This window comes from Gasterosteus aculeatus, chromosome 21 (assembly GCF_964276395.1).
Source record: "Gasterosteus aculeatus chromosome 21, fGasAcu3.hap1.1, whole genome shotgun sequence".
Taxonomy (NCBI): domain Eukaryota; kingdom Metazoa; phylum Chordata; class Actinopteri; order Perciformes; family Gasterosteidae; genus Gasterosteus; species Gasterosteus aculeatus.
The window spans coordinates 9816557-9842191 of NC_135708.1; the positions used below are offsets into that span (position 1 = coordinate 9816557).

General features: G+C 43.3%; 3 protein-coding genes across 5 annotated transcripts; all 3 read left to right on the forward strand.

The window, feature by feature from the left end:
• The first annotated feature begins 703 nt into the window (after nt 1–703).
• Nucleotides 704–7990, forward strand: LOC120811784 (leukocyte elastase inhibitor). 2 transcript variants are annotated; one of them, XM_078095617.1, is made up of 12 exons: nt 704–822; nt 937–1012; nt 1376–1563; nt 3890–3961; nt 4010–4234; nt 4946–5086; nt 5549–5666; nt 6035–6177; nt 6392–6469; nt 6695–6784; nt 6858–7032; nt 7189–7990. In XM_078095617.1, exons 3-12 carry the CDS (start codon nt 1381–1383, stop codon nt 7410–7412), a joined length of 1449 nt encoding a protein of 482 aa, XP_077951743.1. In that variant the 5' UTR covers nt 704–822; nt 937–1012; nt 1376–1380; the 3' UTR covers nt 7413–7990. The 2 variants fall into 2 exon arrangements, with proteins under 2 accessions (XP_077951743.1, XP_040023335.2); XM_040167401.2 differs by having other exon boundaries at nt 3890–4234.
• A 1349-nt stretch (nt 7991–9339) lies between these two features.
• serpinb1l3 (serpin peptidase inhibitor, clade B (ovalbumin), member 1, like 3) lies at nt 9340–15793 on the forward strand. 2 transcript variants are annotated; one of them, XM_040167449.2, is made up of 10 exons: nt 9340–9555; nt 10161–10342; nt 12060–12164; nt 13270–13410; nt 13628–13745; nt 13838–13980; nt 14397–14474; nt 14640–14729; nt 14812–14992; nt 15083–15793. In XM_040167449.2, exons 2-10 carry the CDS (start codon nt 10166–10168, stop codon nt 15304–15306), a joined length of 1257 nt encoding a protein of 418 aa, XP_040023383.2. In that variant the 5' UTR covers nt 9340–9555; nt 10161–10165; the 3' UTR covers nt 15307–15793. The 2 variants fall into 2 exon arrangements, with proteins under 2 accessions (XP_040023383.2, XP_040023384.2); XM_040167450.2 differs by lacking the exon at nt 12060–12164 and having other exon boundaries at nt 9398–9555.
• Nucleotides 15794–16932: 1139 nt separating this feature from the next.
• On the forward strand, nt 16933–19853 carry pigm (phosphatidylinositol glycan anchor biosynthesis, class M). Its single transcript, XM_040167499.2, has 8 exons — nt 16933–17388; nt 17635–17808; nt 17900–18020; nt 18099–18342; nt 18439–18542; nt 18781–18935; nt 19074–19175; nt 19263–19853. The coding sequence occupies exons 1-8, from the start codon at nt 17218–17220 to the stop codon at nt 19428–19430; spliced, it is 1239 nt and encodes a 412-aa protein (XP_040023433.1). The 5' UTR covers nt 16933–17217; the 3' UTR covers nt 19431–19853.
• The last annotated feature ends 5782 nt before the right edge of the window (nt 19854–25635 follow it).

The window sequence follows — 25635 nt, forward strand, 5'->3', positions numbered from 1 at the left end:
TGTGGTGTGATTATAAACTAACTTTACATTTAGTTGTGTTTTATAGATCAAGCTGAAGAAGAACGATGTGTGTGTGCTGACATTAAGCTACTGTAGAGTGGACATAGTCTGTAATATTTTACAGTTGAAATAGCTTGTATCCTATGCAAGAAAAAAAGAAAAGTCCTTGCATCCAAGTTAATAAATGTGTTTGCTGTTGTGGTTTTTATTGCCAACATTGATGGAATCTCCTCTGCCTTAAGATTGCAACATTCCTTTAAGCTGAAAGTAATTATACATTTGTAAAGTATTATACAATAACTGATTTAATTTTATTTTAAAATAACTAGACAATATTCTTCTCTCAGCCTGAAATATATCATGCTCTGGAGGAGAAGCTCCTAAATTAGATGAAATAAGAAGAAGTTTATCTTCCTTATACTTTATATGTTTTTGGGGTTTTAAGGCTTTTGTTGTTAAGATCAGCAGGTTGCTAGGCAACGGGAGCAGCAGAAGTAAAGGTGGAGACGCTCGAGGCCGCTCCGTTCAGGCTATGCGGTTGTTGAAGGACCAGCCCAGGTCTACCGCGAAGGCTGGTTAAGGCTGCAGGCTACGAGGATGCAGCCTAGCGACTTTGAGACACAGGTACAGACTCTCCTACAAAGCACACCCATTGGGATGACGCCACCCATGGGTGTTATTCAGTGGCGGCAGGCCAATAAAGGGCAAAGGGGCGTGGCCTGTCTGTGTTTCACCGTGACAAATAACTCTGATGGTTCAGAAGACGCCTTCCTTTCACTGAAACATTCCTGATCCCTCTTTGCCGTGAAGAAGAGTCTGTGTGTAAGTACAGGAGGTGCCTTGGTGTCTGTTGATTTAGATTTGAGCGATTGCAAAAGAAAAAAAACGCTTAAGTAACAGTTCTTGATTCATGCCCTTTTCACCTGGTTTCTAAAGGTATCAGTGGTTGAGCAGTAAAAATCAATATCTGCGTGATTTCTACTGCGTGTGGAGACATTGCACAGCATTATCGGTGAGTAAAACGATTATGTTAAAGGAAGAATGGGACTTCGTCTACATGTGTCTGGTGAAGGGTGTTGTGGTGGATGCGGCCAAGTTGTAAAATAAATACCAATACAAATGTTTTTAAAGGTATATAGAAGCAGTTTTACGTTTTTACACCTGCTAATTATTTGAACCAAGGGGCTGTAGACATTGAAATCCATAAAAACCCTAAAATGGTTTCAGCGGGCCTCTGAAACACCACTATTGTGGAGCATCCACATGAAAAGACATGAATGCAACTTACGCTTTCCAAGGGGAAACAGGAAAGTGCATCCGATCAAAGATATGCTGCAGTTGACAACCCGATGAGTAACGCGCTGCTCTGTGTCAGACACGATGGAGACATCCACCTCATCTAAGGCGTCCAAAGCCAACATCACCTTCTCCCTGGCCTTGCTGAAGAAGCTGAGAGATGACGGCAAGACAGCAAATGTCTTCTACTCCCCCTTCAGTGTCTCTTCGGCCCTGGCTATGGTGATGCTGGGGGCCAAGGGCAACACAGCCAAGCAGATGTCAGAGGTCAGAGTACGCATTGACACACTCAGACACGCGCACCAACAGTTAAAAATGTTCTGTTCTCACGTTAACACACCCAGCTGGAAGTATTTGTAAAGGCATGCATTCAAAATCCACCGAGTCAGCGGATCTGGTTCATCAGAGTGTTGGAATTTCGCAACTACGTTATTAAAGCAAAGGAGAAAGGTGTGGCGGGGTGTGGGTTTGCATATCGGCATTGCCATGGGAGCACGTTTTCTTTATGTATTCCTTAATGAAAGAAAAGGCATCTCTAAGTAATATTAAGGAGGGTAAAGATTCAGGGACAGAAATGTAGGTGAGATGACATGGTTTGGTCACATTTCGTGATGGATCACTTTAACCTCACTGTGTTGCACAGCTGGGTGCGGCAGGAGAAAGTGTTTGAACATGTGTGGATTAATCATTCTGTCTCCCAGCATCAGACGGGATCTGTTCTGCTCTGCCTCAGATTACAGGAGACGAGACCGCAAACAGGATCAGCACAGCAAAGGGACAAAGCCTGTCATTTCTTATTTTTCCACTTTTAACAAAGAAATCTTGAACATTCATACGTAAACAGATGCCGAATGGCAGTGAGCTAATGAGGCTGATGGGATCGGTAAAGACCAGATTTGTGAAACATTGTAACCTTATTTCATGCTGCTGTAATGAGAGAGCTGAAGGGATGAAATTACTTGAATGTTAGCATAACAACGGTTCTCGGGAGGGATTTTATCTTGTTGAACAAAACTATTAAAATCTCTTAAGCTTGCAACAGGCGCTACCTTAGGCATCTAATCAAAAACGTATCAAGAGAAAATATTGTGACTCTGAAACGAGATAACTCAGAGTGCAGGAAGACTGACTCAGTCTCGGATTAAAACTTTTGTTCTTCAACTAATGCAAACATTTATGAATGAACCTTCTACTTTTACCGCATGGTATCAGTGCTCTCACTGCTTTAATTAAAAGATGCAAGTACTTTACATGCCAGGGAATTGGACAACTCCGTATTCTGTTTCCAGAATATAAAATATATAATCAATGACAAGTCAATGATGTTTACTCTTAGAGTAAGAGGAGGGCCTATAGGCCATTGTCGAGTCCCCCTCTTGAGGGAGAGAGACAAAGTACCCGGCGAGGACCCACATAGGTACGGTGAGAACATGCAAACTCCACACAGGAAGATCCCTGGGCGGGTTTAAACCCTGTGACCGCCCTGCTGTGAGGTGTGTGTGTTAACCACCACACCCCAAGGCCGCCCGAGGATGAATGTGTGATGGAATTTTACTCAAAATGTCTTCCAGCGTTGTGGTTAAAGAAAAGAGCATGATCAGTAATACTGAGGTTAAATGTGTATGCAGGACTGTTGAGGTCCAATCAGAGAGGTGGTTAAACTATGACTTTTGCGACCAGACCTTGACATGATGCAACACAACGCAATGTGTTGAGATATCAGGGTTTTGGTCAGATTTTCTCAAAACTTTGACCTCATTGTGTTGCACAGTTGGGTGCGGCAGGACAAAGTGTTTGGACATGTGTGGATTAATCATTCTGTCTCCCAGCGTCAGACGGGATCTGTTCTTCTTTGCCTCCGAACTTCATTTGTGTTGTAGACCGCAAACATTTTCTCTTTGAGATCTGACTTGTTTTTGTCAGGGTAGGTGGAAGGCAGGACTCAAACGCAGAGTTCTTTCAAGCAACAAAAGGGGACTTTAATAGTCAAACAAGGTTTTCAAAATCTAAAGGCCAAAAAGGCAAAAACGAAGGCCGAACCAGGATTGGGAACAGGCACGTGGACAGGACTTCCAAACAGTTAACAATGACGCAACAAGTGACAACAGACACACATGGTTTAAATACACAAGGGAGGTGCAGGTGATTGGAAACAGCTGGAAACAATCATGACATGACAGACAATCACAGGGGAGCACAGGACAAGGCAGGAAGTGACATGACCCAGGGAGAACAGAGGCAAGAAACTACAAAATAAGACATTAACCCAAACCGTGACAGTTTTCAAAGTGTTCATTTATATTTCCTGTGTATTTCACTTGCATCATACACTACACTTGTTTTAAAATGACAACAAATTTATTTGGGATTATTCCAACGGAGAATACAAAGCTCAGGGAACGTTGAGGTGCGTAAACGCCACTTAGAAGTGCGTAAAAGCTATTTCCAAAATCCCAGAGATGCGTGGATGTTGTTAATGTGCGTTTACCCTCCCCTCTGCACACACACACACACACACACACACACACACACACACACACACACTGTACACTGATCCTATACTAATGAGAGAAACTGCCATTTGCTCCTCCAGGTCCTTTGCTTCACTGAGGCAGAGCAACCGAAGCAGGCGGAAACGCAGCCGGAAAAGCAGCCGGAAAAGCAGGCAGAAAAGCAGATGGAAAAGCAGACGGAAAAGCAGACGGAAAACCAGGCAGAAAAGCAGACGGAAAAGCAGACGGAAAAGCAGGCGGAAAAGCAGACGGAAAAGCAGGGGGAAAAGCAGACGGAAAAGCAGACGGAAACGCAGACGGAAAAGCAGACCCAAACGCGGACGCAGACACCGGCGCAGACACTGATGCAGTCCCAGATGCAGACGAGGAGGCAATTGCGGACGCAGATACAGCAGAGAAGCAGACTGCCCCAGTATCTGGTCAAGGTGGTTACAAAGCCAAAATTAAAGGCGTTATTAACGATCAGGCTTAGTCGTGTCCTATGGCGGGGAGATTTTGGTATTCACACTGCTTTGCTCACCAATGTTTATCATGCTGCATCTTTTGGAACATAATCTGGACATTTAAAGGCTACTGTGCATATTTAAAAAGCAAGCCTTTGTATGGAAAGATGCCTCGACAAAGCAAACGTTGCTCTTCATCCTTAAATATAATTAGTCCATTAGGAAGAGGATAGTGTAAAACAACATAATGGTGAGCAAAAGGTGGATAATTGTGTGGAACTGCAACAACAACCAAAATTCCCCACAGGTTATTTCACGTTTCACTTTTTCTGAATTCAAATTATTGTAAATGATGATCAACCACACCAAAATCATTCATTCTATGTTCTTTTCACTGGGCAGCATCTCATACTGGCACACATTTAGTTTTTGAAAAAACAGTAGTCAGCATGTATTCATGAAATGTCTTAAGGGTGCCAAATGTTTAATTTTCTGCCATGGTAATTTTTAAACACACAACAGTGTTTGCAATGCTCTATGCTGTGTAACGATGATGATGTCTTTTGTCATTATTTAGGAGGTAAGCTGACCACTAGTTCAATGCGCCATATTAACATAATACCAAGTTCCCTTGCATCCATCACTGGATCAATGTGCCTTTGTAACACGCAGCTCTTCTCTGGCTAATTTCAGTGCCTGAAACCTGAGGACGATGAAGACGATGTCCACGCTAGCTTTTCCAAACTGCTGAGTGAGCTCAACAAGAAGGACGCTCCATTTGCCCTCACCATTGCCAACAGGCTGTATGGGGAGCAGACCTACAAGTTTGTTGAGGTGTGTTTGTGAGCCTGTTTTTCTCAGAATTTATTAATTAATTGGTAAGAAACTGGGCAGCCACCATGTAAATGTGCAGCCGAATTCCTAGTTAGCTGGATCTTTGCTTCTCGTGGTTCGTAATGTCCGATTGCAAACTGAATGAGGCCTTGGACCCTTTGTTGATTCCCACCTCCCTTTGCAACTCCGTTTACCTGTAAGAGCTACCTTGGAGCCGCTAACTGCACTCACTGAGTGAATGTACACTTTTGGTGGTGTGATGATTGACAGTGGGCTTGTTGGTTCTCTGGGGCGGGGCTTAGCAAAGTGTCAATTGTGTTGCCAACTCTCAGGAAGTTATACGGAATGAGTGCTTTCAGCTTTGCACTTGTTGGCTTTATTTCAACATCTGGGATTAGTATTCATTTCTTCGTTGTGGATTGGTTAATGTGGGTTTATAATGGGTTGTTTTTTTGATTCAAGGATTTCCTATCAGAAATCAAAAAGCACTACAAAGCTGAGCTGGATTCTGTGGACTTTCAAATCAAAGCAAATGACAGCAGGGTGCTCATCAATAGCTGGGTGGAGAAGCAGACGCAAGGTAGCTCTCACTCAGACTCGTCCATGCATTACACACATTGGAACCATAAGGCCCCTTTCCAGGCCCTCACCATCGTATGAAAGCTAACGTACGAGTGGAGCGACCCACGTCTACCATCTTTCAACTTAAATGTGAAAATGTCTCTTTCTCTCAAAGTAATTATTTTCTACCTAATTATAAATTGCAGCCTGCTCTTCTGTGTTATTTGCTCCTTTTATGTTCTTTTTTTACACACAGTGTTAATACATCCAGAAGTTGTGATGGAAAAGTAAATCAAATTTACCTGAAATTGGGAAGAAAACATTGGGATCACCAGTGTCTGTTTCTCTGACTTAATAATGACTTACTTACTTGACACTGCTCACCAGGAAAAATCCAGCACTTGCTGGGTGAGGGTGTAGTGGACGCCAGCAGCGTGCTGGTCCTGGTCAATGCCATCTACTTCAAAGGCAACTGGGACAAGAAGTTCAAAGAGGCTTCTACTGTGGATGCTAAGTTTCGAATTAACAAGGTAACACTGCAGAAGGTGTGGGGAAAAGAAATCAACATGGAGATGGATGAACATGTGAATCTTTATACGTGTATTTATTTTTTTAAAGCAATTCTTTAGTTCTGAAAAGATTTGTACCAATAATAAGTTCAACTAAGAGTAGAAGAACCAATGAAATCTGATACCTGTTCCTACAGTAGACAATAAACGTGCCTGTTCTATTTGCTGTCCTTAGAATGACACCAAGTCGGTTAAGATGATGTGCCAGACCAGCAAATTCTCTTTCACTTCCATTCCTGAGGCCAACGTCAAGGTAATGTCCTTGTTTTCCAACAGAGTGGTTAATGTCTGGTTATCTGCTACACAATTTGATATGCTGAGGATTAGAGAACAGATCAAGAAAATATTGTGAACCGATTTACCACAGTTTGTCAATGCTTACACTCTTTCATTTGTTCAAAACTGTACTGTTTATTCCTGTAACTAATCAGAATATTGGAAAAAGATTGAGAGGGAAAAACATAATGTGTTTCGACAGATCCTAGAGCTGCTGTATGAAGGAAAGGAGCTAAGCATGTTCATCTTCCTGCCCGACGGTACAGAGGACGACACAACAGGCTTGGAGATGGTAGAACACACTCACAAAATCAATGCACAATTTTAAAAAGGCCGATTAATAATTCATATTGCATCCATACCAGCTGGAGAGGGAGCTAACCTATGAGAAATTTGTGGAATGGACTCGCCCAGACAAGATGGCTCAAACTGAGATCGAGGTGAGGCTTCCTCGCTTCAAGATGGAGGAGTCGTATAATTTGAAGAGCGTTCTGATCAGCATGGGCATGGAGGACGCTTTCACAAACAGTGACTTTTCCGGTGAGAAACGCACCATGAATGAGCTGCATAATTATTCTAACAGCATAACACGTCTTCGACGGACAATCGATAGAGCACCACTTAAAATGTGGCACTGGAACGAAAACATGCAGAGCTAATGTTGATCAAGCAGTGGTCTCCCCCTTCTGCTCACAGGCATGTCCCCTGCGAGCAACCTGGTGCTGTCACAAGTCGTCCACAAGGCTTTCGTGGAGGTCAACGAGGAGGGAACTGAGGCTGCGGCTTCCACTGCCGGCATCGTGGCGGATTGTGAAATAATTCCTCAAACATTTATCGCGGACCACCCCTTCCTCTTCTTCATCCGACACAATCCCACCAGGACCGTCCTCTTTATCGGCCGTTACTGCTCCCCTGAGTGAGACAATGGGCCCCCGAGCACGCGCCTGTAAAGGGCTCTGACCCTTTACCACGTGACAATGAGAGCTACAGATTCAAAACACACAAGATTACATAAATGTTGCATCTCTTTGTAGACGTGTTGCGTCTCAGTGGGTGCATGCTGTCTCACACGTGTTCCATATCTCGTATCAGTCATGTTGCATCTCTGTGGTTGTTTAGTTTTCAGTTTTCAGCTTCAGCAATCCTCCATGCCTGTGTAGAGCATAGCAGCCAGGACCCTCCCCTGGCTGCTATGCTCTATTATATTAGGCCATGAGGCTAATAGGTATCACTGGAAAAAATGGAGAATCACCAGTCTAGGCTGTGCTATATTTTCAACACATAGATTTGTAAGGAAAGCCTTTGAATAGAAACTACTGTGTGTTCAATCTATTAAAAAAGGCATATGGGAGCTCAGAGGTTACATGTTTTTCCCCAACATTTTGCTTGCATGTATTTTACTTGATGATTCTGTTAGTTCTGTCTTAGTTCTGTTCTGTCACAAAATGGAAAGGGCATTTTTTGCAGGTCAATAAAGAAGCTTGTTAAAATAGAACAATTTTAATGTCCCCATTGATTGGAGAACTTGAGAGAATACTACTTTAAATGAATGAGTTTGAGATTCAAGCCATTCAGTTATTTTCCTTGTGTGTGTGTTGGGTGTCCATCATGTAGTGTCTGTGATCCGGTGTCACAATGATCGAAGGAAGCTTGCCAGGCATCTTCTGTGGGAATATCCTAAAATAGGCCACACTGCTGTATCAGTGCTGTCTTTATCTCATAAATCATTTTTTATAACAGGCTACACAATGTTATTTGAATTTACAGGACACGCTTCAAGACTGCAACGGCTGGGTAGAACACATATGGGGCATAAAGGACAAAATGCATCAATGAGCCCGTCCTTTCCTCGCAATCATCTCACAGAACTCTAGCGATGAGCACCATCTGGTGGAACATAACAGTGTTGCTCAGTCTATTATCGGCCTCAGGTTTCTGTCCATCCGTCCAAATGCAAAGCCGGGTTGAAAGGAGAAAAAAACACCTACTTTGTCCATCCATCCATCTTCAGCTGCTTATCCGAGGTCGGGGTTGCGGGGGCAACAGCTCCAGCAGGGGATCCCAAACTTCCCTTTTCCAGGCCACATCTACCAGCTCTGACTGGGGGATCCCAAGGCGTTCCCAGGCCAGTGCAGAGATATAATCTCTCCACCTAGTCCTGCCTCTTCCCAGCTGGCCGTGCCTGGAACACCTCCCTAGGGAGGCGCCCAGGGGGCATCCTCACCAGATGCCCAAACCACCTCAACTGGCTCCTTTCGCCGCAAAGGAGCAGCGGCTCTACTCCGAGCTCCTCGCGAATGGCTGAGCTTCTCACCCGATCTCTAAGAGAGACGCCAGCCACTCTCCTGAGGAAACCCATTTCGGACGCTTGTACCCGTGACCTAGTTCTTTCGGTCATGACATAACACATATGGTCACCCACTCATATGGTCACCCACTTTGTGCCCAGTATATTGCTTTTAGTGACTTTCAAATCCTAATAAGTGATTTACTGATCCTTATTTGCATTTGACAAATATTCTTGCGTGTAACTGAGTAAGTAAATAACCGTGTATCATTTGCTGTCTCATACTCTCATCTTTTGCCCCCAAACATCATTAGTAATATGCAACACAATGCGATATTGTCATTTATAAGATCTACTAGGGATATGGTTAGGGTAGAACTGATGAAGGTTTTATTTCCCTCGGTTAATGACAAACCCGCATCTCGTTTTCGACGCTATTCTTCTCCATATGACACATGAGGCTTTTGCACATCCACGGGCACAGCTGGGACTCGGGCCTGAGGGCCGTGGCGTGACGCATGCGCAGTGTAGCCTGGGCAAGTGACGTCAGATGGGCGCTAGAATTTAAAGGGACGCACCGACGTTAGACTCGATTTCACTGCGCATGCGCGGTACCGCGACGACGTAACTCGTCATATTTGAACTATCCCTGACGTGAAGGCGGAAGCTCGTGCGGCTTTTCGGGGCGGGTCAGCTGGAGTGTAAATAATAAAACCGGGGGGTGGAAACAGAAGTCTTCCTGTTACGTTTGAGGACTACACAGAAAGTCGTCGGTAGTAAGTAGAGGATGACTCTCATTCACATTTAAACAGTGGGATGTAAATAATGCATGTAGTGTATTTACAGTGTGTACTCATACCTAAGTAGTTATACTCGTTTGATCAAGTCTCTTCAAATGAGAACGACTCATGAGTCCGTTGAGTTAAATGCGTGTACGCATGTAACATCGCCATGATCCGGCCATAAGAATGAAGTTATGCATGAAGTTAATGCATAAAGGATATGTGATTGTAAATTGTATGATATCGCTGATAAATGTAACACAATAATTAGTTACTTTTTGTCATCCACGAGTGTTATGTTACTATTCTATTGTAAGTGTAATTCTTTCTAGAATTCTTAATGTTTTGTATATATATTGACTAAACACCACATATTCAAATACTTTCCTGAGTAGGCTACATGGTGTTTTTTGTAAATATATTTACAATCTGGTTATTTGCATAAAAGCCACCAGCAATGAAACGTATTTCTAAATCCTCTTCAGTTATAAATGAAAACACCACTTGGTGATGTTCACTTTGGTTACAAAAAAAGAAGTGTTTTAAGAGAATCTGCAGTTGGTGAGACAGTAATGATTGCTACTCCGCCTTCTTTGTAGAGACAATGGCATCACCCACCCCTCTGTCCAAGGCCAACACCACCTTCTCTCTGGCTTTGCTCAAAAAGTTTGGAGATAAAGACAAGACCGCAAATGTCTTCTACTCCCCCTTCAGCATCTCTTCAGCCCTGGCTATGGTGATGCTGGGGGCCAAGGGCAACACAGCCACGCAGATGTCAGAGGTAGCGTACGCACAAACAAACACATTCTGGGAATATGGACAGCTGCAAAAGTTCCAATTCTAACGTAACACATCCATCTGGATTTGTTTATTCACGCATGCATTCAAAGTTCATTGAAAGTCAGCGGATCTGGTTCATCACAGTGTTGGATTTTCACCGCCATATATCATCCCATGGCAGGAAAAAGGCTTGTGTTGGGGTGACATTGTCATTGGCACATGCTTTTTAATGGACGAGTAATGTTAAAATCATAAGGAGACGATTCGGACATAGAAATGTACTTACAGATGACACGACCCAGGCTAATTTTCTCATGGAAAACGTTGACCTGTTTTTGCAAGACCGTGAGATCCAACACACACACACACACACACACACACACACACACACACACACAGGCTGTCCTTGAGAAAAGTAAAAACATTAACATTTAATGTCTCGGTAGGTGAGGGCACCTGGCTCAGCGTGATTTCGTGGGGTCTCCTTGGTTTGTCCGTTTGGTGGCCAAAAGGCTGCAAGTGAAACCATGAAAACACCCCTACGAGCTTGTGTCTTTTAAAACTCGCTAAAAGTCAATACGGATCCTCTGAGACCATTTCAAGCAATTATGAAGATAGTGGGATATGTTTTATTGGAATAGGGCAGAGGGCGACACTGAAGTGAATCACCAGTGGTTTTCTTTCAGCTTAAGCAAAAATGACAAACGATCTGTTCTGTTCAGGTTTTATGGGGGCGGAGCGGCTCTTTGTTGTGTTTCTATGGGAACTTGAAACATAATATTGAAGTGTAAGGGTAATAAAGATAAACGTAGAGTAATCTGTACACATTATCAGTTCCCATTACTATGTCATGTGCAGCAGAAACACATGTCTAGCTTTTCCTATGTTATTAAGAAGCATGAGGTTCCTTTAACATTTTAAATATATTGTGTATTCTGTGATTATGAGACATTAAAACAATTATGCCTAACAATATGCTTTTGGAATAACCCTGGAGGAGATATAAAGAACCCACACAGTGGCAGTTCAGCAGAGGTAAAAGCAGAAGAATAAAAACCACATTTTTCTGAGGGATTGCTAAAGCAGAGACACTCCCAGCTGAAGGGTGGAAGGGTGAATATGTGGGTGGGGCTGGGCTTGACTCAACGTCCACATTCCTTCCAGTCATTTAAAATGATAATATTGTAGAAGATTGCGTAGTGATCTTCATTATCGAGGGCTTGTGTTAATACGTGGTGTCACATAATAGTGACTATTATCAGTATTTAGCCTTTTCTGGTTCCCTGCTGTCTCCTGCTGCCATGACGCTGGGCTTATTTCCGGGTCAGTGACAAAGCTGGTGTTATAAAAAATAAAAAAAAGCCCATTGTGAAAGGATCACTGTGCAAAGCAAGGAGCTCTATCCTGTTCTTTGTATAGAGGCTGTGATTCCAAAGGTGGAAACATTCAGCTGACAGTTGACAGCGAGCATGCTGAGTGAGTAATTGAGTGAGTGGGCGAGTGACTCCGTCCGACAAGTCACAGGGACATGTGGCTGCGCATGAGGATTTGAATTTAGCAATAAGTTACCGTAACCCTACGGTTGTGTGAACCAGTGTCTTCCAACTTTGTCATGAGCCAGTTTGCCAACAAGGTGCTCCGCCAATGCTAGTGAACAAGAGATATGTGCAGAGACGCGTGGTGTCTAACCCAACAGCACAACTGCACCCCTACTGTAGGTCCTCCGCTTCACCAAGGCACAGGAGCCCCGGCACGCAGGAGCAGGGCAGGTGCAGATGCAGCAGCAGGCCTCGTTCAAACTGCCACCGCATCTGCAGAAGAGGGTAACGGAGCCAACAGCGGAGGAGTCATAAACTCACTGAGGAGCGTTTTACTAACAGGGTGGTGTCACCTGGTGAGGGGATCCTGGGAACTCGTGCTCCAGTAGAGAATCCTGTGCTTGTTTCCACTCTGCTTTGCTTGCTGATCTCTCATCTGCTGCTAGAACGAGCTGAATTTGAAAAGAAAACAACAAAGCAAGCGCCACTGTAGGTTTATTGTGTGTGTTCAACCACACATTTTACACAGTACACAGGAATGTAGCCCTGGCTTCTTTATTGATGGCTTCTTCCTGGTGTGCTTTTATTTTATCTTTTGCAACTGCTGGAAAAAACAGTGTGTAAGGTCACTTCAAACGAAGATTAGGAAAGTAGTCTACACTCAAATTACGCCGTACATATATGCCTTAATATTGTGTACAAACTTCTTTGAGGTGGTTAACATATATTATCAAAGAAAAGCTAATTTCATTTTTTTTTATTGGATAGACATGGCTCTGAATCGCGCAGAATGAAAATCTTTGTCATGTGTTTGTGAAGATAACCATGTCAATAACAGTGGTGGAGGGATGTTACATGGATGTTTCCTCTCACCTCCATGGCTTCTCTTGAGTCTCTGTTAAAGGTGTTAAAGGTGTTAAAGCGGTGCCTCTTTTTTTGCCTTCTGCCCTATTTGCAGCCTGCTGGGATGCATTGACATTAACATTGACAAGTAAATGATGACGGAGTTACGATACAATATTTATTGTATGTGGAGGGTGAAACACTGAAACCCTTAATTTTATAGGAATTAACTGTTTAAAAAATAAGGATGAGAAAGTCCTAGCGGATCCAATTATCCTCAGTACGATATTTCTGTTTTATAGATTTTGTCCGTTTATTTTTTATTTTTCATGAACAACTAACTTGAATCAGGTAAGCAGCTGCAACCCACCGTCCCTCAACGCAATGCTTTCTAAACTGCTAATGCATCGCGTGGAGCACCAAAGCCCACAAGGAAAACATGTCAAACTCATCACTTAATAGGCAAAATGACACAGCGTCGTCTGTCACGTGCTCCGTGGATCACTGTGTAACACTCTCACAGTCTAACCGACTACTTTCTCCACAGTGCCTGAAGACCCAGGGTTGTCAGGACGACGTCCACGTTAGCTTTGCCCAACTCCTGAGCGAGCTCAACAAGGCTGGTGCTCCGTATGCCCTCAGCGTCGCTAACAGACTCTACGGGGAGAAGTCCTACGAGTTTGTTGAGGTGTGTGTGCGCGTGATTCAGTATGTGTGTTGTTCACATATCGAGCTGCAGCGAATAACAGGAACACACATGAATCGTTAGGCTTTGCAAGAAGGAACAATGAATGAGAGGGTGGCCAGTAGGCAAGCATACGTGCATAGTAACTACAACTAACTAAAGTTAGGCAAAGAGATTCTTTGGATTGGGTGATCTGTAAATGTGTCGTTGATGATTCCAGGATTATTTGGGAAGCACGAAGAAGCACTACAGCGCAGAGCTGGAGGCCGTGGACTTTGTGAGCGGGTCAGAAGCGGCCAGGCTCAACATCAACAAGTGGGTGCACGAGCAGACTCAAGGTGGGTGGAACGCACTGTCGTACACGGAAACATGGCGGCAGACATGCTTTCATTTGCGCTGCTTCACCTCTGTGGCCGTTCTGGATTTCCAGGTAAAATTAAGGACTTGCTGGCCGAGGGTTTGCTGGACGAATACACCAGACTGGTGCTGGTCAATGCCATCTACTTCAAAGGCAACTGGAACAAGAAGTTCCAAGAGAGTGCCACTCAGGATGTTAAGTTCAGGATCAACAAGGTAACGCTGCTCAAACAACATATTTGACTAACTGACACTGATTGAAGGTGGAAAGACAAAAATGGCGCAATCTGATTACTTGGTAAAAAGGAATTTGTCTTGACGTTTTTCTATTGCAAATTAGTCTGAGAGGGCGTTTATCCCAATGTCTACACGTTACTCACTGGTTGCTAAACTTCAGGAGAAACGAGAATTTGAGTCACTTGACAATTTGAGTCACTTTATACCAGAAGTCGACAGAAACTGAAAAGCAACCAGCAATCCTTTTGTGGAGTTTGTTGCACATCTGACCACACCCATCAGTGACTCACACTGTGTTAACCGCACCCTGCAGCACTTTTCTTGCAACTAGGTGACGTATGCTGAACCTGCATTGGAGTTACTTCAGGTTTGCGTATTTCTCTGCTGGTTTTCAGAATCAGACCACGTCAGTGAAGATGATGCACCAGAAATCCAAGTTCCCCGTGACCTACATCCCAGAAGCCAACTGCCAGGTACATCGTACCGCCCGTCACTCTAATTAAGCGATTGTTACGGTTGTTTTTGCTGTTGTTGCATGTCATCCCGTAGACTGTTTGTGGCACATAAAACATCACCATGTTGTTTTCCAAACCAGGATATAGAATTTTCTGTAAAATTTGAAACCCTCTGTTGCACAGGTCCTGGAGATGCCTTACAAAGGAATGGAGCTCAGCATGCTCATCTTTTTGCCCAGTGACATAGAGGACAGTACAACGGGTCTGGAGAAGGTAGAACACACACACACAGACACACACATGCTATCTTAACGAGACACAGAAAACAAACAGTTGGTTGTGTATCCACCTCCAGCTGGAGAAGGCGCTGACGTATGACAACTTTGTGGATTGGACTCGTCCAGACATGATGAATGAAGTAGAGATTCGGGTGGGGCTGCCTCGGTTCAAGATGGAGGAGAACTACGACATGAAGAATGTCCTGGTCAGCATGGGCATGGTGGACGCTTTCGACCCGGTGATGTGTGACTTCTCTGGTAGGACATGTGCCAGGATCACATCGGATATGTTCACGATATAATTAGAAGCACCAGTTAAATTCTTTGAAATCTTCTCTTCTGTGACAGGCATGGCCCCCGGCAACGACCTGGTGCTGTCCAAGGTCGTCCACAAGGCTTTCGTGGAGGTCAACGAGGAGGGAACTGAGGCTGCCGCCGCCACCGCTACCATCATGATGCTGCGCATGTCCATGCCAGCCTCCTTCATCGCGGACCACCCCTTCCTCTTCTTCATCCGACATAACCCGTCCATGAGCATCCTCTTTGCCGGCCGATACTGCACCCCTAAGTGAGCACGCCGCTTATGGCGGTGTTTCTCAACAGAAAGTGGTGGAGCAGGGTGGGGGAGGGATTACAAAAGATTGATTGCACCTTCAACACCAGAATGACTAGGGGAGTCTGTGGCGTTGCTTTACGTTCTTGCACTGTTATCTTTGGCGCCTAATCTCACCCTCAGGATCCGGTTTACTCAATGTCCGTAACGCACGTATGACCCCGTTTGCTGCACCATCAACCCTTAACCTCCTTTATCTATACCATTGAATTCATCTAATCTTAAAACCTTAAAAGCTTTGAAAACGTATGCCTTAATCCAGATTCCTGTTTTTTTTTCACTCACCTTTATCTGCAGGACATGCAACTTCCGAATTCGATATGTTCAGTCAACCAAAGAGAGTGTCCATTAGTTTGCACCATTATTCATGTGATAAACATAAATGAAGCCCATTGAATGTAACCTTATGCTGTTACATGTGGAATAAAAGTGTGTGGTTAAAAAAATGTTCTTTGCTGTATTCATAAGGAAATCCTACTAACAGTTTAGGTGAAAAAAATGATACATTCACACCAACATACATGACGTCCACAGTTTAAAACAAGCAGACAGCCGACAGAGGGACTTGATTGGGGTCAGTGAGGCTTCCTCGACTAAAGACACACGAGGTCGTTCAACCCCTATTCCACAAAATCTGTGAGCAAGGGTTTTATGTGCCCCACCCACTTGTCACACGTTTGTATGATAATAAAGGGACAAGGTGGTCCTTTGCATTACATTGATGTCGTTTATCGATGTATGTCATCTAACTTGTGAGTAATTTATGGGGTATGATTTATTTCTGCTAATGTTGAGATCTTTTTGGTAAGTATATTGTTCCTTGGTTATTTCAGGGAGTTCTGGTCAAATTCTCACTAATAATTTTAGAAGTTTACAATAAAAGGTCAAGATTTGGTTTGTCCTGCATGTCCTGCATTTCTACCAAATGATTTAGTGTGTTCATTCATTCTGAAAAGGAGTTGGAAGGGACCATCATGTGGTCTTATGCATTATGCAAGAGGCTCTATATATAAAAGGCAAAGAGGTATTTTGTAATTCTCCTTCCTCACAATATATAGTTTTAGAAGCTGGGTCCCTTAATTTTTATATGCTATCTGCTTGTTGTTTTTGCAGCTTTCTTGCCAGAAAATTGATTGATTTTGAGCCTCTTTTCTGACTCTACTTTTTCCTTCTCATTTTTGGGGGGATATTCATGAAAGTATAATATATTTAATTATTTCCTGAATTTCTTCCTTTTTGTCAACAAAATGTTCTTTTGTTCTCTTTTATGTTGTGTCTCAAAATCCTTTCATCATTTTTTTTAAGGTTTTGTAGTTGTAGTTTTTTTTCTTTCTTTTCATTGGCACAGAAACATAGAATTCTCCCCCAATGACTTTTGAGGTGTCATATTATCCCCACACACCGGTTGTCAAAGAGATACCTTGAACGCACTGTTATTTAACAATAGCTGAGAGTGGTGATGGTCAATTAAATTTGAGGGACACTAATTCTACATTATTTTCCTGAAACTAAAAGTTTATACACCCTTTCTCGTTGAACTCTACTGTAAATATACACACTGTAAAAGCATCGTGCTCCAGCACAGCAGGTGGTGCTGATGAGTCGGTGTGTTTTTGCCAAGAGTAGAAAGCAAAGAAGAAGAAATCAGTAATCGCACTTCCGGGTAACTTCCTAGTTGTCATGTTTGAAGTACTATTTTTTTTTTTAAACGAGTCGCTTATCGAAAGTAACGACTCTATTGCCAGTACATCGTGGCAGATAATAACATGAGGGAAACAGATTCTTTGGCTTTGAAGTATATCAAAGACTACAAACTAGCCCAGTTAGCTTCCTGAGCTAACAGGTTAAGTTACCTGCTGAATGGTTGGTGATGGAGGCGCTAATAACCAAGCTCACCGAAAAGCACGTCCTGTTCGCGGCTTCCTTCGCGATACGACTGGCCCTGGTCGCTTATGGAGACTACCAGGATCGGACCATGGTGGTGAAGTACACTGACATTGACTACCATGTGTTCACAGATGCTGCAAGATTCATCACTGAGGTACTGGCTGTCTTATAACCGGTGTGACAGGAAATACAGCAAGTACTTTAAGTACTTTTTACTCTCTTAAATGCATTTATGAAACTTCATTATATTGTTAACATTACAGATCAAACTCCCCAACATGACACGGTTTAAATAAGCTCCACCTAATAAAAAAATAGTAGCCATGATGTCTGCATGATGAGTACTTATGATACTTTAAGTACAGTCCTACTTCTTTTCAATGTGGGAACTTCTGCACAGGGACAGTCCCCCTACAACCGATCGACCTACCGCTACACCCCTCTGCTGGCCTGGCTGCTCGCCCCCAACGTCCTTCTCAGCCTGGCGTTCGGCAAGATCCTCTTCATTGTATGTGACGTGCTGTCGGGACTCCTCATCTACAGAATCCTCCGGCTGAGAGGTCTGAACCCTGAGGTATGTTTTTGTCCCGTGAAACAACAATGTCTTAACTTTTCCTGGAAATGCACATTTCCGATGAAGTGTATTTGGGGGGTTTTCTGTGCAGACTGCACGGCGGGTTTGTTCTCTGTGGCTACTCAACCCGCTGCCCATGGGAGTGTCCAGCCGGGGGAATGCTGAGGCAGTGCTGGCAGCTCTGGTGCTGGGGACATTGCTGTGTATGGAAGGTGAGGGTTTTTTTTCTGTTTCAAAAATATATTTTGGGATGTTGATGCTCTTTTTGATGTATTTTTTTTGTCTTCTAGCCGGTCACCTGACATGGGCGGCTGTGCTCTATGGTTTGTCAGTGCATATGAAGATCTACCCCATTACGTATGCTTTGCCCATTGCTCTGTCCCTGCGCACGACGGAGACCACATCTGAGAAGGACAAGACGGGCTGGAGGCGGTTCATCGGGTTTACAGGAAGCTTCCTGAACCGGAGGCTGCTCCTCTTTACATGTGTGGCCGGAGGAGTTTTCTGCTCGCTCACAGCCCTCTTCTACTACATGTGAGAGTTCTTAATATGACTTACTTAATAGCAGCCTTTTGTGCATCATCCCGTAGCTAAAGAAATACACTCAATACTCCTTTTCTGAATTGCCAGGTATGGATGGGAGTTCCTTCATGAGACCTACTTGTACCATCTGATCAGAAGGGACATCAGACACAATTTCTCTCCATACTTCTACATGCTCTATCTCACCACAGGTACTCACCGCTCTATCCCGTCATAGCCTCCTAGTGCGACGTCTTGCTGCAGAGACAGAGCTACGTAACAAAGACCAGCATCGACTTAGCTCAGGTGCAGAAGTACATGTTCAGCAGCAAGTGGTTGTTTATCTAATCCGTTTTTATCAGATATTTTAAAATTATTTTCCTAGTTTTCAATTGGGAGTGTAATTGCAGGAGATGAAGCCGCTTCCAGCCTTATTCTTTGTTGTTGCAGGCAGCAGGTGGAGCCAGTGGCTCGGCCTGGCAGCATTCCTGCCTCAGCTCGTCCTGCTGCTGGTAGCCTCATGGTCCTTTCACTCCGACCTGGCCTTCTGCTGCTTCCTGCACACCGCCATCTTTGTCTCTTTCAACAAAGTCTGTACTTCACAGGTACCTCAGTCAGCCCCCCCCACACACACACACTTCTGAAGTTCAAAAGCATTTGAAGTCTGTCGTATGGGGGGTGAGTGTTTGTTTTATGCTGCGTGTCTGAGGTGTGGCGGTCTGTCCTTTGTTATCCTCTCATAGTACTTCCTGTGGTACCTGTGTCTACTCCCTCTGGTCATCCCTCACCTGAGTCTGTCGCTGAAACAGGGAGTGGGACTGCTCCTCCTCTGGTTTGCCGGACAGGTAATACAATTTAACGTATTTTGGGTTTTAAGTGCAAAATGTAACTTTGGTATGAAGCACCTATTATATTTTTCTGTCCACCATCAGGGCATCTGGTTGGGCCCTGCGTACTTTCTGGAGTTTGAAGGCTACAACACCTTCCTGTTAATCTGGCTGGCTGGATTACTCTTCTTGATCATCAACTCCTTCATCTTGATTCAGATCATCGTTCATTACAAACCGACTCAAACTCCACAGAGACTGAAGGCTGAGTGACATTCCAGTTCTTTTAGCTGAAGATGATGGACTACGGATGTTTAAAAATAAAGTCTATATTTTGTTTATTCTCATTTTGTTTGGTACATAGCTACTTCTTGTAACCTGAATAATGTCGGGACAGAACAGGTGCATACAGTGCTTTTTTCTGAGTGACTAAGTCCACTGGTTCATTTCAGTCGTTTAATCACTTTAATCCCCAATGACTCACATAGGGCCGAAAACTGCTGTTGTACTGCTTCTCTCAAACTTTGAAGTATTTCTTTCCACTTGTGGCCATACCGCATGAAAAAAGCCTTATGTTCGTTGTTTAGGGCAAAATACCACAAAACCGTTTCTACAAAACAGTAGATCAGAGAGCATGCACCCCCCCGTTTGACAACCACCATGTTAAACACCAAAATAAACACACACAAGTTGCTAGTTGCTGTTTCAGTGTTGTTTTGTGACTGGGAGGCACTTTCTCATTCCAAGGGGAGAAACGGGCAGATTATGCACAGCTAGTTTTAACGTTGCTGCTCTCCCTTTTAATTTATAAGTATTTCGGATCAGATGTCCTTTTACCAAATCACGTTTTTTGTGACCGGAAATGATTAATACCTGCACATTAGTCTAATTAATTGGGGACCTTGTCATAGTCTGGAGAAAAATACCACTTGGATATTTGGTTACATTGTGGGAGTACCGTTGACTAGACTGAAGTAATTATCAATCTGCTCACACACAGACGGATCACGCCGTCCTTTTACAGCCGCTTCCATTTTAATCTGTGCATTTCTTCCACTGCTTCAAAGCTGATTTTACAAAGACTTAACTCTCCTCAGTTGTAGTTTGCTGTTGTGACCAGTAGGTCGAAGCATTCACCATCATAAGAGGGAGGCTTAATCGTCTATCCCCCAGTAACCCTCGCAGATTAATCAGGCAACTGGAGCATGAACAAACCCAAAACAGACAGTGCTGGCAGTGGCTCCATAATCTCACTGTACGCTTCCCCTAATCTCACCAGGGAATTATTAGAGCATTCCCTGGCCCTGTAGGTTCAGATCATGTTTGCTGGCCTTGCCCTGTAGGATTGAATATGGGAGTGCATAATGATAATAAAGCATGTATTTGCGATTGCATGTGAGTTACGCACAAGAGAGTTGATTTAGTGGTTTTCCTGAGACATTCCTGCAAAGCTCTTGTGTAACCGTGGAACGAGTAAGAGCAGGCTTCCTTGTTTGTTGTGTATGTGCTAACCTTTGTGTCTGACTCACAGTCAGCTGTGGCCTGCATATCTAGATTCTGAATCACCAGGTTGCACTCGGTAACCTTTCAACTGGCGAGTCTCCCCTGGGCACATTCATTCTAACAGTGCATCCCAGTGAACACCCTCCTATTCAGCACTTTCCCTCTAAATCCCCAGGACTGGAAATATATTTATATCTATTATCATTCTTCTTAGTATCTGAACCAGTCACCCACTATCTTTAACTTGAAAGGTAGTTAACAAGTCAGCTAAATGATAGGAAATGTTTGAAATTAAGAGCTAAAGGTCATAAATGAAGAGTTTAAATTGTCAGATAGTGTATGTGCTAATGTAATAATTAAGTGTTATGGATACATGTTTGATCGAGTTGTAAAAGTAGGATGAATAGTTGAAATAACTAAAGGTAGGAAAACCAATTCAAAATATTAGCTAAAATATGTCAGTTTTTTGGCTTTTCCATTAAGTTACATTTCAGAATAAATATACAAGCTAAAAGCAGAAGTACTTCTCAGTGCTTTTATGTGTTCGTAGTGGTAATGGAAAGATTCAATCATTTGGAACATGGCCGAGGGATTGAAAGGGTACCTGAAGTCATCTGACACGGCTGGCGAAAAAAGTTTAACACCGTGAACCTTCGACGGCGCTAAAGGCATTAAGCAATCAGTGCTGCTTATTGTTCATTAGCTAATTGTAGTTGGGAAGCAAGAAGAAGCCGGGCTGTGAGGGTTAGGGGCCGTGGGATTGCGTGACTTTCATCCGTATGCTTGGTAGCGTGTGCTTATATGTGCCTGCGTAAGTGTGTGTACATGCGTGTCTGTGATATACCCATAAGGATTGCCCTCGTAATCACTGGGGGATGTGGGGAGAGGAGATGCGGACATTGTCTTTGTCTATGTAAATGCATTAATGCGTCTGCCTATGCGAGTGCGTATTGGTGTGTGTGTTAGAGGGGGTGTGACCAATTAGGCCAAATGGTGTGTGTGTGTGTGTGTGTGTGTGTGTGTGTGTGTGTGTGTGTGTGTGTGTATAGCAGCAAAGAGTGGGCTACGAACGGTCACACAAACCTGCATGGTATAGAGTTAGAGGTCTTGGTCTTCTTTGCCATTCTCACCCCTTATCTCGTCTGTACAGAACAAGTGTCACATGACGCGAGGGCCGAGGGCTGCATGCATTCTGATGAATAAATAAACACGCCATCATCTCCACTCCCCCTCTTATTGTCACATGCAGTGAGACAAAAGCAAAGTCTTCTTTTGGGGAGAAGTGAGTGAGAGAGATACTGACTGCACACAGTTTTGTGAGAGTTGGTTGTTACTCCATTTGGAAGGGAATTGTGTGTATGTCAGAGAGGCACAATTCAAGTGTAATTCATGGTATAGAGCTAAAAAGCACTATGATTCCTCCTTGTTCAGCTGATTGTAAGATTGCACTTAGTGGGTTGGATTCCATTACAGCTTTTAATATTCAGCGACCAGTTTTGGGTGCATGTCTGGTGAGCGAAACAAAATAGGACTCATGTGGATCTTAAAACAACATCGAGAAGTTCCTCCAATAAAAACGTTATTTTCCATTAAACTCTACAAAGCTGTTATTGCGCCATTCTTTGCTTATGACTGGATGAATCAGAAAGGCTTATGTAACATCAATTCCCATGTACTATTCCCCCTGTACTGTATTCTTCCACTCTGCCAAGTCATGAAACCATTTGATTGTCATTGAGTTACGGTTACCTGTAACAGTAACGGACAATCACGTGTCCCATCAGCTCTGACACGTACACAAAGTCACTGTTAAGATACATGTGAAGTTCCCGTTTCAGTAAAAGCCCCCAAAGCATGAACACCATGTTCAGCACCTGCACGAGGAAGTTCTACCCTAATTGGAAAGAACAGTGTTTAAGCCAAGAGGAAGTGAAAAGTTCTTCTACATGGGTGTTCAAAACATAGATGCATACACGCATACGGCCTTTGTATAACTCGTTGCATAGTGAATGAACAAAATACTGGTTACCCATGGAGACTCACTGTAAGGGAAGTGTCGTTCTAAATGGAGAAATAGCAACTATCATTAAGGACATCCATTATTAATATCGTACACACGAGTGACTGCTGTGGTTTTTGATGAGTTTTAGCTAATGCATCAACTCCGTTGTTGTTGTAAATTTATTTCCACTCTTTCTTTTAAAATGGTTATTCACAGCACATCGAAATCTAAATCTAAAACATATAAAACGTTTTTCAAGTTGTTCTGTTTCTTCCCTTTAAAAATTAGTTTAAAAAAAGCATTATTCTTAAAAATGAGCTAACAAACAGCGTATTCACACACACACTCACAGTCACAGTCGGCCCCACACTAACTGATCCCTGTGTGTCCTGCAATTCCCTATAAGCTATACTCTGATTGTAATGAAACAAACACAAGCTTATGGGTGGGATTAACGAGAGGAACGACGGTCGCTGTGGAATCGGAGGGAGACTCTCGTTCCTTCACATCAAAGTATGGATGGATCAGAATTTTCTCTTTCTTAATGACAATAAGACCGAGGTTGTTGTGTTTGGACGTGCTGAACATCTCATTGCCTGTGTAGATACTCTCAGTATTTTAGGCTCCCAAATTCGTCCTTTTACCAGAAATCTGGGAGTGATTTTTGACAGTGCTTTTAAACTTGACAAACAGATTAGTTCTGTTGTCAAAACTAGCTTCTTCCAGCTGAGACTCCTGGCTAAAGTCAAGCCCTACCTGCTACGCAAAGACTTTGAGAGAGTCATACATGCAGTCATTACGTCCCGCTTAGACTACTGCAACTCACTGTATGTTGGGTTGGATCAGTCATCCCTTCGTCGCTTGCAGTTAGTCCGGAACACAGCAGCTCGACTTTTGACCAGGACTAAAAAACACGACCACATTACACCGGCTTTGGCCTCCACTGGCTTCCTGTTTGTTTCAGGATTGAATTTAAAATTGTATTAATTGTTTTTAAAATTTTAAATGGGTTGTCGCCTTCCTACTTGTCGGAGCTCTTACATGTCCACACACCTATCAAAGCACTGAGGTCGTCTAATCAGATGCTCCTCGATGTGCCTGGATCCAGGTTAAAAACCAGAGGTGACCGAGCCTTTTCAGTGGCTGCTCCAAACCTCTGGAATAGTTTACCTATCCATGTAAGAACAGCTCGGACCATTGCAACGTCCCTGCTTAAGACCCACTATTATTCATTGGCTTTTAATTCAAGTTGAGCTTTGATATTTTGACTTTATTCTTTCTCTACTGTCAGATATTTTGTATTGTACATTGTGTTCTGTCTGTGTTTTATTGTATCACTGCTTTTCGAGCTTGCTTTTAAATGTGCTATATAAATAAAATTGAACTTGAACATCGCGATAAACCCGCTGAAGGTAACGATGGGAGGACACCAGGAGGCGAAGGCTCGGCCGAGTACAATTATACAAAATCAGAGTAGTGCATCAGGAGAGAGGTGCTGAAATGCTTAGCAAGACTTTGAGTCTCTAATGCCACTGAGATCGGATGTCCCTGTGGAGGTCAGGGGTCAAGCTGTATTCAACAATGGATAACAAAATCCCAGCAAGGTGGCCCCAGAGAGTCCTGGCAACGGCACATGCAACATAACAATTCCAGCTTGCATGTCACACTCCTTTTCAGCAACAAACTATATAAACCAACGAGAAGGGTTCTCACCTCCAATCATGCCGTTGACACGTGCATATATTGCTTTTCTACACACACCTGCAGCAGCTATTCATGTGCTGGGATTTCAGTTATTTTTCTCATATTAATGTGTATTAATGTCACCCACCATTTGCTCTATTCCTCAACCTCTATTTTAGAGCTACAAGTTTCTTTTGACCCAATTTACATGTAATATAAGCAAACCAGGTTAATATTGGCCAGCTAGTCTTTAGTAAGGGAAAGACTTGTATTTTAAGTTGAAACTGAAATTTTCGGGGGGTTTTCAAGGGCTTTCAAAGCCAGCATAATGTACAATATTTAATGCATTTGATGAATTTAAAAGCCAGATTGTTTCTGTCACAGAGCAACTTTTATTAAAAGTCTGCGGAGGGAGAAACACTGAATAGTAGACGGTGAACGTTGGGGCCTATTTTTAATCCAATTGTCCAAGACAATTAACTACCTAGTAGGATAGAGGTCCGGCTCCACTGGGATTTCCCTGAACCAGGACTTAACCCCAGCTTTTAGGTTACAGGTCTCTCTGTTCCTGCTCCCTGCTGTGGTTCCTGGCCTACACCTCTCTGTGGATGCCAACATTCCCCCGGCCGTAGCCTTCGTCCTAGACAGTGGTGAGAGACCGGTGTTGAGTTTCTCAGATCGTGTGAAGGAGCTGCCACGCCAACTTTACAGCACATTAATCATATAAGCAATGTGGCCAGAGATACTCTGTATCCTGTTCTGCTGAGTATTTATTATTAATAGAGACACAAATCTGAAGGATGAGACCACATTTGGTGTACGTGAAAAATTCAAAAGCTGCTAAAAAAGACATGGCTGTTAAGTGAGCCGTAGAATTTGGTAATTTTCCATTCTGGAGAGCGTTAATGAGAGCAGGAAATCATCAGATTAGTAGTAGAGTGACCCTGGTTTTCATTTGGCACTGGTAAGTTCATGTACTGTAGATAAGTTATTTGAACCAAGCTTTTTCAGAGGACTGTTTACTGCAAAAAAGCCACATTCTGCTCGGTCACAGTGAAGCGACGCACAAAGCCATGATTTGTTATATTATTGTGCTTTTCCTACTGCGACAAGTCAAAAATGTCTTCAGTGAAATGATGTGTAAACTGCAGATTTGTTTGTTTTTTGGTGATAGTCCAGAAAGTCATCATGTGGGACGTGTTGAGATGTTACTCGCCCACCAAGCTGGCAGTAATCGGTTGCCTTGTTTTTGATCTGTCTAATAGCAAAAGAACAACACTTTAACCACAG